The sequence below is a fragment of the Erpetoichthys calabaricus genome, chromosome 10 (assembly GCF_900747795.2).
Source record: "Erpetoichthys calabaricus chromosome 10, fErpCal1.3, whole genome shotgun sequence".
Taxonomy (NCBI): Eukaryota; Metazoa; Chordata; class Cladistia; order Polypteriformes; family Polypteridae; genus Erpetoichthys; species Erpetoichthys calabaricus.
The window spans coordinates 78,237,938-78,252,975 of NC_041403.2; the positions used below are offsets into that span (position 1 = coordinate 78,237,938).

The 15,038-nt window shown below is 36.7% G+C and overlaps 1 protein-coding gene across 14 annotated transcripts in view; it reads right to left on the reverse strand.

The window, feature by feature from the left end:
• Positions 1-15,038, reverse strand: part of ptprfa (protein tyrosine phosphatase receptor type Fa) — a 589,562-nt gene that overhangs the window by 126,612 nt on the left and 447,912 nt on the right. For all 14 annotated transcript variants that reach the window (XM_051933282.1, XM_051933291.1, XM_051933287.1 and 11 more), the window contains 2 exons: positions 7,937-8,206; positions 3,354-3,935 (listed from right to left, as the gene is read on the reverse strand). In XM_051933282.1, the coding sequence (XP_051789242.1) occupies positions 3,354-3,935; positions 7,937-8,206 (852 nt within the window). The remainder of the gene's footprint in view (positions 1-3,353; positions 3,936-7,936; positions 8,207-15,038) is intronic.

Below are 15,038 nucleotides of genomic sequence, written 5' to 3' on the forward strand. Positions count from 1 at the left end.
GCCGTGGACGTGTATATTAAAGTGTACGTGATGGCGGCCGTGCAGGTGTAGGGTCTCTGGACTCCAGCGAGTAAGGGGTCTCAACGCCGCGGAATCTTTGTCGGCCGGGTCGGTATGGTGACGCCGAAAGCTGATTTGCTTACTTGAATATTAAGTTCGGTTGAAATGGGCTGACACCCAGGAGTACATTTGAAGTCACGTGACTAGCGGCTAGCCAATATGGAACTGAGAAGGAAATGGGAGTGTACGCCTGTACGGCCTTGTGGCTAAGTCCATACACTGCCTATCGCCATTAGCAAACGGTCATCATATGTGCGAAGCAGCGTTTTCCAGAATGAAATATCTGAAAAACAAGTACCGAACCCGATTGGTAGACAGCAATCTAGAGTCTGGAATACGGCTAATGGTCTCCAGCGAGTCCCCTGACTTTGCAAGTCTGTCTGCAAACATGCAAGAGCAAGGAAGCCATTAATGGCGATGTTTTCCAAACTTCCTGAAACAATTGCTGTAAAGGTTTTTTGTCCTATATGACGTTTCGTAGACATTTTTTTACATATGTAGACCAGTAAATTGAATATTGTCAGATATATCATACTCTGTTTTAATGTGTAATCTGTAAATTTTTACATAAATCATAAAACATTATTAAGTTTACTTGGACTTACTGGCGGCCGTTATTAAAGTAAAAAGTCTGTAGTGCGGCCGTTATTAAAGTAAAAAGTCTGTAGTGCGGCCGTCAATAGCGGAAAGGTTGCGCATGCCTGATGTAGCTTGTAGTGATGAGCATTTAAATGTCCTCTTCTTACTCATATGAGAATTGCATCATGAAATATAGTAAAAAGTGAGACACGGTCCCTTGGCATGGTTAGCTGTATGTAGAACAATTATGTCATGAGGTTTGAACAGTTCTTATTTTAATGCTTTGCCAAGACCTCCTGGGTTGGATCCCACATAGCATTTGCTCGATCTTTGATTTGTATTAAGTCTTGGCTTGATTGTATTTATTATATAATCTTTTTTGAATGTTCTACTTATTATGTTTTTAACAGTTATTTCTCTGAGAATCTAATTTACTTTGCAGTGTTAACCAGGGCGGGTTGTTTGCACATATTTTAATATGCTCTGAAGGCAATCATGAACTGGAAATAACACTGGCAACACTTTGGAATATGGGTTACCAAGATTCAGATTCGTACATTACTGCTCTGTAAGACGATCTTAAGCACATTCTTTGGCCTTCAGATTTATAATGACTTTTATAGCGCCTACTTTTAATGCATGTACTTGTATTTTACTGAACTAAGCTGCTAACAAAAGTACTAGTAAATCACTGATATTCACCTTAATAAAAGGATAAGTGTCTGTGTGTCAGTCCAGTTGCTATGTTTGTCATTTCAAAAAATGGCGCATCACAAACATTTTAGTAACAAAATGCACTAAATTTGTCCTTTTAAAAGATGGCGCATCACAAACATTAACACTGCTTTTACGAATCCCATATGAATTGCATGGTGTACTGCAGACATTAAAATGTGTTTACATCGATAACTAAAGAGTTCAACTTGTCTAAGACAAGTAGCACAGAGCTAGTACTACAGAAAGCCCTTAAAGTTCTTACTCACAAGGATTACTATTATACTAATGTGGCCATTTATGACTTTGTGTTTATGGCAGAAGATGTCAAAGTCAACGTAGAGCTGAATGTAAGGCTTAGAACAAATTTCCAAACTACATTAGTGTAGTTTTTTTTTTCATTGTGAATGTGGAGGAGGTTATGATGATATTAGAAAACTGCACCATGAACCAAACCACCCTCAAGCTGTTATGTGTGATTATGAATGGTGAGGATTATAAGACTGGAGAGATACTGACAAATCTCAAAATGATTTGATCAAATTAACAAGATATACGGGCCTTAAGAGACAGTGATTGGAGTTCACAAGTTGTGGGAATTACTTTCTAGCAGTTATACCACCCACTGCTAGCACAGCTGGACCTGCCTTCATCAGTTGTCAGCTGTCAGTTTTAGGTTAAAGAAAAAAAGTTAGTGGGGGTGTGTGGGGTTCTTAGTTGGGGTGTGTGTGTGTGTGTGTGTGGGTTCTGAGCTTATTGCCTATTTTATTAAGTATGTTATTTGTCTGGCAGTAGACAGTCCTGAAATTAAATAACTGTAAAGAAATGTTTGAGGAGATACACAAATGTGTGGAATCCTATGAGGAAGTCAACTTTTTCTGGAAGAGATACACTAAAAATCTATTCAATTTTGAATTTATATCATTTGGCTTAAATATAGTATCTAATTTAGGCATAACTATTAAATAAATAAATACGTGTGGCAGGGAGCATTTTTCATATGCATTATAAGAACTGGAAGAAAATGAGCACAATAACCTATATACATCAATGAACACTGTGGCCTATTTAGGAAATATGGATAGTTCTTCTTACAGTGTAAAATGAATTAAACTAACGGGCAGAAAAATCACTGTGTAATGTACTACTCATCAAGTGACGCAGGAGAATTGCTGCCAGGGCTCCAGATGCATCCTACTGGCCATCCGAGTAAAGTGTAAATTCACAAGGCAGTGACTGGCTTGGACAAGAAGGAGCCACATTACAGAGCTGCAAATCTAATTCATGTAACAGACTACTCATTAAACGTTTTGATTAACTGAAGCAGGTGGAATACAACACAACTGTGGAATGGCTATAATACCGTAAGAATTAGCTGGGAATCAAATTAAAAAATTAAACTCTGTAGCAAAAGATCATCGGCAGAAACTTAATGTTTATATATGGAAAAGTTTTTTTTAAAATGAACTAAAAAAACAAATGTATTTGTTGTTTTCCTGGGTTTCTTCAGAATCAGAGAAAGTTAACAAATCAAAAAACAAACAAGAGCTATTATTCAAAAGTAGCTCATTGGTGCAATGTGCTTCTGTATTGGGAGTGCCAGGAAAATTGACTTGTTTAACCTCATAGAATAGTTTATGTTTACTCAGTATGCGGACCACAGTTAACAATGCTTTTAATAAAAAACAATTACCATGTAATTGTGAAAAAGATTAAAAGAAGAAAGCTATATTAATGTAATTTGTTAACTTTCTATTAGTTGACATCTACTGCAACAGTGGTCCGCAAATCGTATTTGGGAAAGTTGGCTAGGGTGGGACCTCTCTGCTTACAAGTACACTACAAAGGGTCAGACAAGATCAATTTCTACAGTGATATAACTAAAGCTAATGCCGTAACTCACCTGCTTTTTAGGCTGAAGTGCCAGAAACAAAGGAGTGAAAAGGACAAACTGCCAGTAAGCATTAAAATGTTCATTGGGAGGAAATTGAAATACTCACCCCCTTGTTGGGCTTTAATTTGAAGGACATCAGAAGGTGGTCCATCACCCACAGACGTGAAGCCAAGAACTCTGATGCTGTAAGTGGAGCCTGTAGCGAGGCCTGAGATGGTGGTAAGGCGACTGTCATCTGTGTTATGTTTCTGCCAAGCATTCAATGGTAACTGCAAGTCAATAGTATAATAGACACGATATCCTCGAATTTGCCCGTTTGGCTCTTCTGGAGGCTCCCACTGCACAAGTATTGTGCTAGCACTTAGCATACGAGCCTGCACCCGTAGAGGAGGAGAAGAGGGAGCCTGTTCACCAGTGCGAGCGTCTACTATGTCACTCGGAGGTCCCCTTCCAATATTATTGACTGCTAGTACCCGAAATTCATAGTCTGAGAATGGGCTAAGACCTCCAATACTGTATCTTGTAGTGGCCACTCCGTCTGCTTCTTGGTAGCCCCCATCTGAAGACTTAGCCTTGTATTGGATAACATAGTAGGATACAGGGTCTGGATTTCCAGAGTCCCAGGTCAAAGTGACACTGGTAGCTGTAGTCTCTGTAACTATGGGTACTGATGGTGGTTTTGGCAATGCTGGAAAACATAAGAGAGAGAAACGAGTATAGGATATACTGTATCTATTAGAAGTGATTGCAAATATGTCAGGTCTTGAGTTATCAGAAAAAGAGAAAATTAGTAAATTCCAAGGTGTATTAACTCAATTTCATTTTCAACTATGCAGGCAAATTTAACTTACAAAAATATGAACCTTACAAGTGAATGTAAGCAAAAACCAATGAAACTCAGGGCCACCATCCATTCTTGTGAACGGTTTATTTTTGGCAAAGGACAAAGATCAATAAAAAAGGAGATTAACACAGTATGTATCATGAAAATCCGTTCACACTGAAGTTTACAATTTTGTAATCTGCTGATGAGAGTAATAAGAACGCTGGAAGAAATAACTAATAATACTAAAAGTCGCATCATTTAATGCTGACTTAAAAGAACATAAACAGAAACATTTGACTTTACATGACTAGAACAAAGACAAAACTAACAAATATTCACCAACTCTGCTAAATGCAAAAGACCTTTTGAATTAAAGTAACACACTTCCTAATGCTGCACTATAAACAATAGTTGTTTTCAAGCTATTGCTGTTTTTCCCCTAAGCTTTCAGCGTTGCCTGTTACAGTGCAAACCAATTGAGATTTGCAATGTTACAGCTACATACTGAGTATGTGTCTTTAATAATGATTGTAATGTCTCTAGCTGAAACTGAGTGGTATTTGAACCTTTCTTTATACAATTGTAAATCGATCATGTTTCACGTGACTTTTAGCATTCTGATTGCATATTACCATTTTCCTATGCTCTTGAAAAGGAGCTTCAGAATTTATGTTTGATAATTGCATTGTGCTTTTGTTTCAATGTGTTATTAATCAATCATTTTCATTTGTTGTTATTTCTACCATTATTACAATTAAGTAACTGTCAGGAACACACTAATATTCATTTGTACGTTTCATTTGGCTTTGGTATGTTGTTAATTTTTATTGTCATCATTGTTCATTTCTTCAATAGATGGTTGTAGATGAAGTGCTTTGGCACGATTGCATTTTGAAAGGTGCACCAAAGTGTCTCAGCTTTGACTCAAACAAAGGAAATAGTAAGTGACTTAGTTCTCTAATATTGATGAGTGAACCCCACCAAGTTAGTTTTGCCTCAAGTTCAGCAAAACAGTGGAAATGTTTGGAAACTTTGTTGAACTTATCAAAATGCCTTGATGCCAACGGGGAAGGATAAACTGAACTATCTTTTTTGTGGATTATTATCAAACAATGGTCTTTAAAGTACTCCTAATAGCTAGGGAAACATCTGTTGAATATGCTGGACCTGCAAAGCAGCAGTGTTTACTACTGCATCACTGAGCTCCCCTGAGATAAAACTAATAAAATAAAATATCAGAACAGTAAAATATTTAGTAGTCAGAAAGCATTAATTCTCTTTGATAGCAGATACCTCTCTCAAACTGAAAAGGAAAGTTTATTTTATTTTCCCTGATGATTTTGCTCGTTCACTACCACTGCGACCAAATAAATGCAACACTAACGCATATGGACTCTTTACTCCTTTCTGGATATTATTATTAAAAGGGTAGGCTTACATATTACATACAGGCCGCATAAAAATTCATACAAAAAGACATTACCCTTAAGACATGAATACATGGACACATTTCCTTTTTCCTTCTGCATGAGTGTTTTGTGTTTAAATGTATTCTCAAGTTTCCTTCAATTTTGAGCCCACTATTAGGGTCTACGTTATATAGTCTGGGGGTTGATGTCCCATCTGCATGGCAAGTTTCCAGAAAAATATTTGGCGAATACAGCATATTTGCTGCAATAAAGCACTTTGGAAATTAGTATAACTCTCTAACACCAAATAGCACATTAATTATGCAAAAAATAGGCAAAAAGAATTCCTGCATTTGACTAATGTTTCATTTAAAGGTTTAGATTTTGGTTTAGAATAAGAATACCGATGATTACGAAGTATATTCAGGTAAATGTCCCCAACTATGCTCCTCTTTATGCCTCAAAGATAGACCTTAAAAATTCTTGCCACTCACTACAACGTTTATTCCACGACACCACCTGTTTGTATGACTGAACATGTCAATAACACACTGAAGACAGTATACTGTTGATTTTGAGAAAAACAGGAATATTGATAATGTAACTAACTTAACATCCTCAAACTTTTAATACAGTTCAGTTTTACATGGTGCAGCATTCAGGATTCGAACACAGGATGCTGGGTCAATGAGGCAGCAGCGACAGCCATTAAACTACTTTGCTGATATGCATTTTTTTTTAAATTAGAAGGACACTAACATCCCAGACATTATACATTTAAATAGCTATAGAATGGGCAACTGCCTTCTTCAATTCTTTAATATGTATTAAATTAAAAATTGTATAAATTGTATATTTACAGTTCCCTTTCCTGGTTAAAGGTACAGCTTGGAAAGACAACGGTGCCACATTGTCAAATAATGTATGTGTTTTTATACATACTCAGTATGTGCGTCTCGGGAACTGCAGGTCTGACATTGTGGTCAGCAACACAGGAGCGCCGCAGGGGACTGTGCTTTCTCCAGTCCTGTTCAGCCTATATACATCAGACTTCCAATACAACTCGGAGTCCTGCCACGTGAAAAAGTTCGCTGACGACACTGCTATCGTGGGCTGCATCAGGAGTGGGCAGGAGGAGGAGTACAGGAACCTAATCAAGGACTCTGTTAAGTGGTGCGACTCAAACCACCTACAACTGAACACCAGCAAAACCAAGGAGCTTGTGGTGGATTTTAGGAGGACCAGGCCCCTCATGGACCCCGTGATCATCAGAGGTGACTGTGTGCAGAGGGTACAGACCTATAAATACCTGAGAGTGCAGCTGAATGATAAATTAGACTGGACTGCCAATACTGATGCTCTGTGCAAGAGAGGACAGAGCCGACGATACTTCCTTAGAAGGCTGGCGTCTTTCAACATCTGCAATAAGATGCTGCAGATGTTCTATCAGATGGTTGTGGCAAGTGCCCTCTTCTACGCAGTGGTGTGCTGGGGAGGCAGCATAAAGAAGAGGGATGCCTCACGCCTGGACAAACTGGTGAGGAAGGCAGGCTCTATTGTAGGGATGGAGCTGGACAGTTTGACATACATGGCAGAGCACGGGTACGGAGCAGGCTCCTGTCAATCATGGAGAATCCACTGCATCCACTGAACAGGATCATCTCCAGACAGAGGAGCAGCTTCAGCGACAGACTGCTGTCACTGTCCTGCTCCACTGACAGACTGAGGAGATCGTTCCTCCCCCACACTATGCGACTCTTCAATTCCACCTGGGGGGGGGGGGTAAACGTTAAAATTATAGAAAGTTATTGTCTGTCTGTTATACCTGCATTGTTATCACTCTTTAATTTAATATTGTTCTTTATCAATATGCTGCTGCTGGAGTATGTGAATTTCCCCTTGGGATTAATAAAGTATATCTATCTATCTATCTATCTAATAGTCAACCTAATCTGCATTTTTTTCAAATAAATATTAAAGTTACTCAACACGGGCAATGGCAGAGTTTTGTAAGAACGGGGAACTTTTCTATACAGATACAGACACGTGGAACATTAAAAATTTATATACTACAAACTTGACCTCATTTATTTAAAACATTTCGTCTCTTCCATTTCAGACTATATGACATACCACATTTTCAACTTAAATAACTGACATTTGGATAATACAGCAAACAATGTAAAAGCCTGCAAACAATGGGAATGACTGTAACAGTAGTAATATAACACTGAATGTACTGATCAGATTAATCTGAACAAGCATAAGAATGTGCCTGAGAAACACTGAGAAATATTACATAAAACATTATGCAAGAAAACTGTGAGGACCATGGTATACTGTGATCAGTCATGCCCTACTGATTTCAAAGTTACAGTGCAATGTGAGCATGTCAGGCTGATTCAAAATAGTGAATATAACAGCAACGCTAAACTCAGGAGTCATATTCCTTACCCTTGACTGTAATTTGTGCAGAGGCTTCAATCATCCCCAAGGAGGAAATGGCCACACAGGTATAGTTGGCAGATTCACGGATGTTGTTGAGCTCCAGAACATTACGACCCACAGGCATTTCGTCCTCCTTCGTCAACTCCACAACTCCACTCATCCATTTGACATATGGCATTGGTGCCCCCACAGCCACACAAGTTAGGTTGACACTGCCCCCTGGCATAACCTCATGGTTAGTGGGAGGAATGGAGAAGCGAGGAGGAACACGGCGAACTGACAAAAAGAAAGAATGCAATATTAGCACCCAAAAAAATGATGTCATCAGTGAGATACTTATAGGCGGAGAGCTGACAGTTCAAAATGTAGATGAAAAGTAGTCAATATTAATCTGACTAGATTAAATTAACTGATTAATACCAATATAATTCAATTATGTGGAACCAATTTATACCTGGCATGCAACAACTGGAACACTGAACATTGTTGGAATCTAAGAATATATTCAAGAATGAAGAATTTCCAATAAAGCTATCTATCATTTTCAATAACAGCCAACTACGTATAAACAATATGTATTTGGAAACTTGTAAGCATTCATCTTTTAGCATACTCTGCTTATAACATTTTTGTAGCTCGATGAATATAATGGAATATTAAGGATATCTTCAAAAAATCCTCAAGCGTCATTGCTGAAGTGTACTTGAATAAGCCACGAGACAGGAAGGCTTTCAACCATAAAAGGCTGGTGCACTTCAGAGAACATAAGTGTAGGTTCAGCCACTATACTCTATTGACTAAAGATAGCTGATAATATAATTTGGTGTACTGAAAGCAGTTTCAATGGATTACTGTGCTCACAGCAGCCATAGTCAAAAAATGCACTATCAATAGAACATTACAATAGGACTTCATTTAGGAGGTCTCCCACTCAGTAACCTAGCCTCAGTAGGAGTTCCGGTATTGAAAAACAGAATACCTATTCCTAAAGTCATAAACTTAACATTTTCTGGGCATACATGTATGAAGGACCAAGACAATCACTGCTGAACTATATTACTGAAAAGATTCACAGCCATTTTAGGTACAGTAGTGGAATGGATTTCCTGAACATTGTCAGCAGTCACAAATAGAAAAGAACTGGATAAAACAAGTGTTTTAAGGCACTGAATGGGACACAAGTGCAATTAATTCTCCAAAAGCAAAACTGCGGTTACTGAGCCAAAATCTTTAAATGTCTAAACTAGTGCCACGGTTTGATTAAAGAAAGATAAATGCATGTTTTACGTACTAACAGTAGGCTGTTCCCAAAAAATAAAGGAAAAAATTCTAACTGTAATCAAAGTGACATAAAGAGAAATGTGGGTATTTATTTCAGTCTGAGTTATTCAAGATAAAGCTTGCTGTTGTTCCAATTTAACTAGTAAAGAAGCTACTATCTAATGTCTAGCACAGATGAACAGTCAGAGCTCCAGCCTTTTCAATAATAACTCAACAGTGCCAAAACATATGCATACTGTCTGTACAGTCACTGAAACACATACCAGTGTTGGTTACTCCTTTATTTCTTTAAAGTATGAAATGATTAAAAGTGCTGCATTACTTAGGACATTTTAACAGACCATGATGAAGAGGGCTTTGAGGGGAGGGAATGAGGGACAACATGGGAAAAAATATTTTTCTCCATCACTGCTATACATGCAAGTGATTTAGATATTTATTTTGTCTACTGCACAAAATTACTGAGGACATGAAAATAATCAATAAGGGGAGGAAGTGCTACTGAGGGGGAAAGGGGTGGGGGAGGCCATACCGAATGCAGACCATAATGCAATTGTTTTGGCACAATAACACATACAAAGGAAACAATTCAACAATGTTTGGCAGCTGAAGTATACAGCTTCATTTCCTTACCAGAAGACAACAAAAAGACATGATTGTTCTGGGTAGTCAGAACTTGATTATCTTACTGTGTTATACATTTGGCAGTAATGCATGTAAAAATGCATTCCAGAGCTGAGTGGTGTCCAGATTTACCTGAAATGCAGTGTGTCACGGTTATCTCTTCATCAAGGATGTCAATAACAACATGAAGAGAGCTAGCATAAATTTTAAAGAATAATCAAGAGTCTCAGACTGCTGACATTTAACAAAATTTATGAACAGCCATCTAAGGAAACTAGTAAAGTCAGCAGTGAGAGCTAATTATTGGATTTAAAAGCCTCTGTACAGTATTAAGTTGGCAAGTCTGTGTATATCTTGGCATACACATACGCCATACATGTAGACGTACAAAACAAAATATTGAAAAACACCAAATAATGCATTTTTGGCAATTCTTTTCATGTAGTAATGCCATTAAACCGAGTAACCAGTTTATATTTGGAAATATATCCTCCATTTATATTCTTTATATGCAGGTAAATGTAAACTGAATGAGTGCAAGAAGAGCATTCATCTAAAACAGCTTAGCAGCAGTTACTCAGGGCTCCAGTCACAGGGTGGATGGCCATTAAACGTCACGAAAGGCCTGAAAAGGTAATTTGTTCATCGGAAGTTAGTCACTCTGTAGATAAATATAATGATAATACTGTGTGACCCATGGACATGAAATGGTTCACATGATGATATTGAATAGTATTCCTGAGTTTGTTAGACTGGTTTCAGGATTAACCATATATAAACCGGTCTAACCTGTAAAACATTCAAGGCTTTCATTCTTACTTGCAAACCTCCCACCTATCCATTTCTGACAACGCCCACCCCAAGGGAAATCCTACAGTAAATACATTGAAAACAAAGAAGCAGCACATACTTCTGAATGTTTGTTAGCAAGTTTGTGCTTTGCGTGGTCATGCGGAAGGCAGGCAGGGATCCCGAAAGGACAGGGTGGACAAAACAGAGCATAACAGACAAAAGGAGACATCAGGCATGCATGAGTTCACACAGACTGATGCATGCAACAAGAGGCGAGCTACTGTATCGACATGCATCTGATGTACCTCTAATTCTCAAATACAATATGGCTCATGAGGACTGTTAAATCCAATACTAATGTGATACTGGCAACAAAAATGTGAAAACATTCTATCAGCATTAAGATGATTGCTAATGGTATACTGCAATGGGCAGGGCACAGAGAAATGTTATTTGTTTTTAATCTCAAAAATCTTAAATTTTCCTCAACAAGATTCATTATTTGTTGCAATCACTAAGTTAACTGTTAGTGAATTGTCATTATTTTGTTTCTTTTCTCAGTTTTCTGGAATGACTCTTTGATCAGTTAAGCCTAATTAACCTTGTAGCAAGACTTTGGAATTTTTGAATATATGGGCATCACCAGTGAAAACTCAAACGCTAGATATTTATAAGTCTGTTAAGATTATGCAATAACCATACAATTGTAATATTGTTTTTACAACACTCAATTTTAGAAATTTGCATATAGGAATGCATATATTTAATTTAACATGTTGTATTTATACTTTATTACATGCTGTACATTTATGATATTTTGCTTTATATATACAATATACATTTATAAATGTCTACAGCGTTGTGAATGGATAAATGGGAAGTAAACATAAAGATAAATTTATTTAAAGTAAGCTGATCAATGTATAATTGTGTATTTTCTGTAAAGCTAATTTGATAAACATTATTTTTATTGCTATCATGCTACTTTACCAAGAAATGAAACAGGCAAATACTGCGGCATGCAAGATTATCCATGCAAAACAAAAAACTACCCAAAAATGTTAAAGGGTGTGCCAAGTAGAATACCATGGTATCATTAAATGCACAGCTACTGTACACGTGTGGATATCTCCACACCTATTACTCACTTATCGCTGCATTAAAGTAGATTTACTGTGGTTCTTGAGCGAGAAATTAGGATCAGTTCACATGGTAACTGAGGTTTTTCTTAATGGCTGTGGATTCTAGTATCTCCTCTGCTGAGTGACTTCCCTGTAAATTCTCTGGTTTCAGAGAGTGAAGAGGGAAACCCACACACATACATACGCAAACCCCAGGGGCACTTTTGATTTCTCTTTCCTAGCAAGGTCAATTTTCTAAAAGAGGTCAGACTTTTTTCAGGAAAAATGCACAGTTCTCATATTCTACAAGTGATCAATATTTAATAAAAAAAATTCTCAATTGCAAGTGTGCAGATCAGAGCTTGCTAAAATGTAATACAGGATGAGGTTTCATTAGGAATTTCTCATTTTTGCTGCCAATGCTAGGTAGGCATACATGGCTAACACAATGACAATTTCAAGGCTGGCTTAAAGTCACAATTAAATATACAGTATGCTTTATGTTTACGCCATGTTATGTATATGTTTGTAAAAATTTAAGCATTACAAAAGGCTGAAGCTATATAATATACGTTTCTGACAATCTACCAAGAGTTTCTTGATAAAGGAATTGCTGAAAAAGAGGACACTCAGTCTATACTACTAAAAGTATTCAGAATATCATTAGTGGCATTTTACAGCCAAATCTGCCAATATAGTAATTTAATACTGCTGGATGATATTTCAATTATAACTTTTTTTTTCTTTTAAAGTACCCAATTATTCTTTCTGATGAGCTGATAAAGGTTAAAAGAAAGAAAGAAACAGGGGATAAATCATTTTCAAAGTGCTATCCCGAAGACATATTGGCATTCATTGGATGACGCTGTTAATGGTAATGCAGGTGAACAGGGGTCTAACCGAGCCTTGCAATTTACATTCCGCCCCTGTAATTTCTCTGATGAAAATAACAACATAGAGGATTAAAAAAGGAAAAAAGACTAGTGTCGTTAAACTAAAACAAATCCTTAACACCCGGTGCAAGATTTATTTAAGCAGTAATTAAATGAACGGGAGAAAAGTGATCGCTCTGGAAAATATTATGAAGTGTTCTAAAACAGCTCTTAATATTTTAAACGTTAACAGAAAACATATATAATGAATATATGCATATATCAGGTATATGTGCTTCACATTTCTTTTATGTATTTACAAACTTTAATAATACTTATGTCTAAGAAAGCATATTAAATAAATGCTAAGCTAAGATAACCACGGATGCTAAGTTTACTACTTGAGATTCATTATATTTTAATCTTTTTTTTTTTTGGAATATGTAATATAAAATTTTATTAGGAAATAATTTTACTTGAGTGTGGCATGGTTTAGTAAGATTACAGAAAGAGCAGTAAGAACTGTAAACCAAACGACAAACGAAAGTTCAGTTAAAACAACTGATTTGTATTATTTAAGAAGATGCATTATTTTTCTAATAAATGAATACTTGATTCTGATTTATACAATTACTTTGTCATGTGAGATGGAAATTATTTTGTAACATAACTTTCTTGTACTTAAGTCAACAAAGATAAAAAACCTTGCATTTTAGCTGTTTGGCTGCCGTCACTTGGTGAATACACATATTATAGTTGTGTGTGGGTGTGTGTGTGTGTATTAAAATAAGCAAAATGCTCAGATCATCGGGAAATTAAAAACTATAATGTCACGAACACAATAATAAATTTTACCTTAAAAAGTATATTATAAATTGTTTATTTAATTTTTTTAATCAAATTCTAAGAAATGATGTGTATTAAAAGAAGGATGCAAAATTCACATGCAAACAGATACCCACATATATATGTGTAATTTCCTAAAAAGCAAATATTATTTGCCTAGACAACATATAATCATGCAGGCATTCCTGGACTTGAGGGCTCAGGTTGGGCTTGAGAGCAGGCGCAGGCGCAAGCGGCAGGGTCAGGTCAGGGTATGAAGCATAACAGGGATAACTGCGTTCTGGGAGGTAAGGGCAAATATCCCGCCCTGAGAGAGCACCGCCTGGGGCTAGCTCTCCTCTCCCCACTGCAGACCAGACGGGCCTGGTGTAGGAGGTTAAGAAATGAAAAGGACCAACCTTCTCGCTGATCTGATAGATGAAAGTTTGGTTTTGGATGGTAGAGTGCGATGATGATGAGGAGGGAAATAAAACAATAAAGAAAAAAAGACAAGGAGAAACACAGAGAGAGTAAAACAGGCCAACCTCTGGCTTTTATGCAAAAACGGCAAGTGAAACAAAAAAAAAACAAAACACGTGATGCAGGCCTGGGCGATGAAGTCTTCTACAGCATTTACAAAGACAGACTCACATACAATCTGTAAACATGATGAAGAGCATTAAAAAAACTGCACTGTTTTCACAGTAAAGTAATAGGACCATCAAAAGAAATGCACATATACTTAACAGTTCTCTCGACTATACTTTATATACTGCATATAGACAAACTGCATGTACCTCTTAACTAGCCTGAATGTGGTTCTCTGTCTCAATGGGGGATAAGCTATTGTGTGCATTGTAAACTCTTTTTTGTCTTTTAATGTTTTTTTTTTCCCATCCTTAATCCTGTAATTCAAGATTGACAGTTCGTTTTTTTTTGGACTATGTAAATGAATAGCTAATTAGGTAATAATGAAAGGTTTGGAGTAATTAACACATCTACACAGCACAAAAAGCTTTGTAATGCATTTTAACCTGCATGCAGCAAACTGCCATGCTACTGTGTAGAGAGAGTACTCTGGACTGCTATTGTGTGGGTAACCATTACATGGCATACTGTATATATACTAAAAACAAGACATGAATAAAAATAAAAACAAAGTTGTAATATAGTCTAGATACATATAAATATTTTGCAAAAAAATGTAAAGATGGCCAAGTTGATGGTGAAGTCTTGCTCTCATACTGTCTGTCTGGCATGCTTTAAAGTATGTACAGAAGACTAAAGTTACCATATACAGTAGGATGGTGTACAGAATGAAAAGTAACTTCTCATAGTGTCAGGAACAATTTGATACTGATAGTAACTGTAGTAGCATCTTACAGTTAATTTGTAAAACATTTTTTTTCAAAATGTAAAAATGTATATATGTTTAATAATAAAATCTGAAGAGGAACTTGATAAAATTAAGAAAATGTATTTTTGACTCACACCATCCCCTCTCTACAGAAACCTTTAAAGTGTATAAAAGTCCCTTTCACACCTGCATGCTACTGCAGGAATTTTCTAGTAAACTATTAGGATCATGGCGTG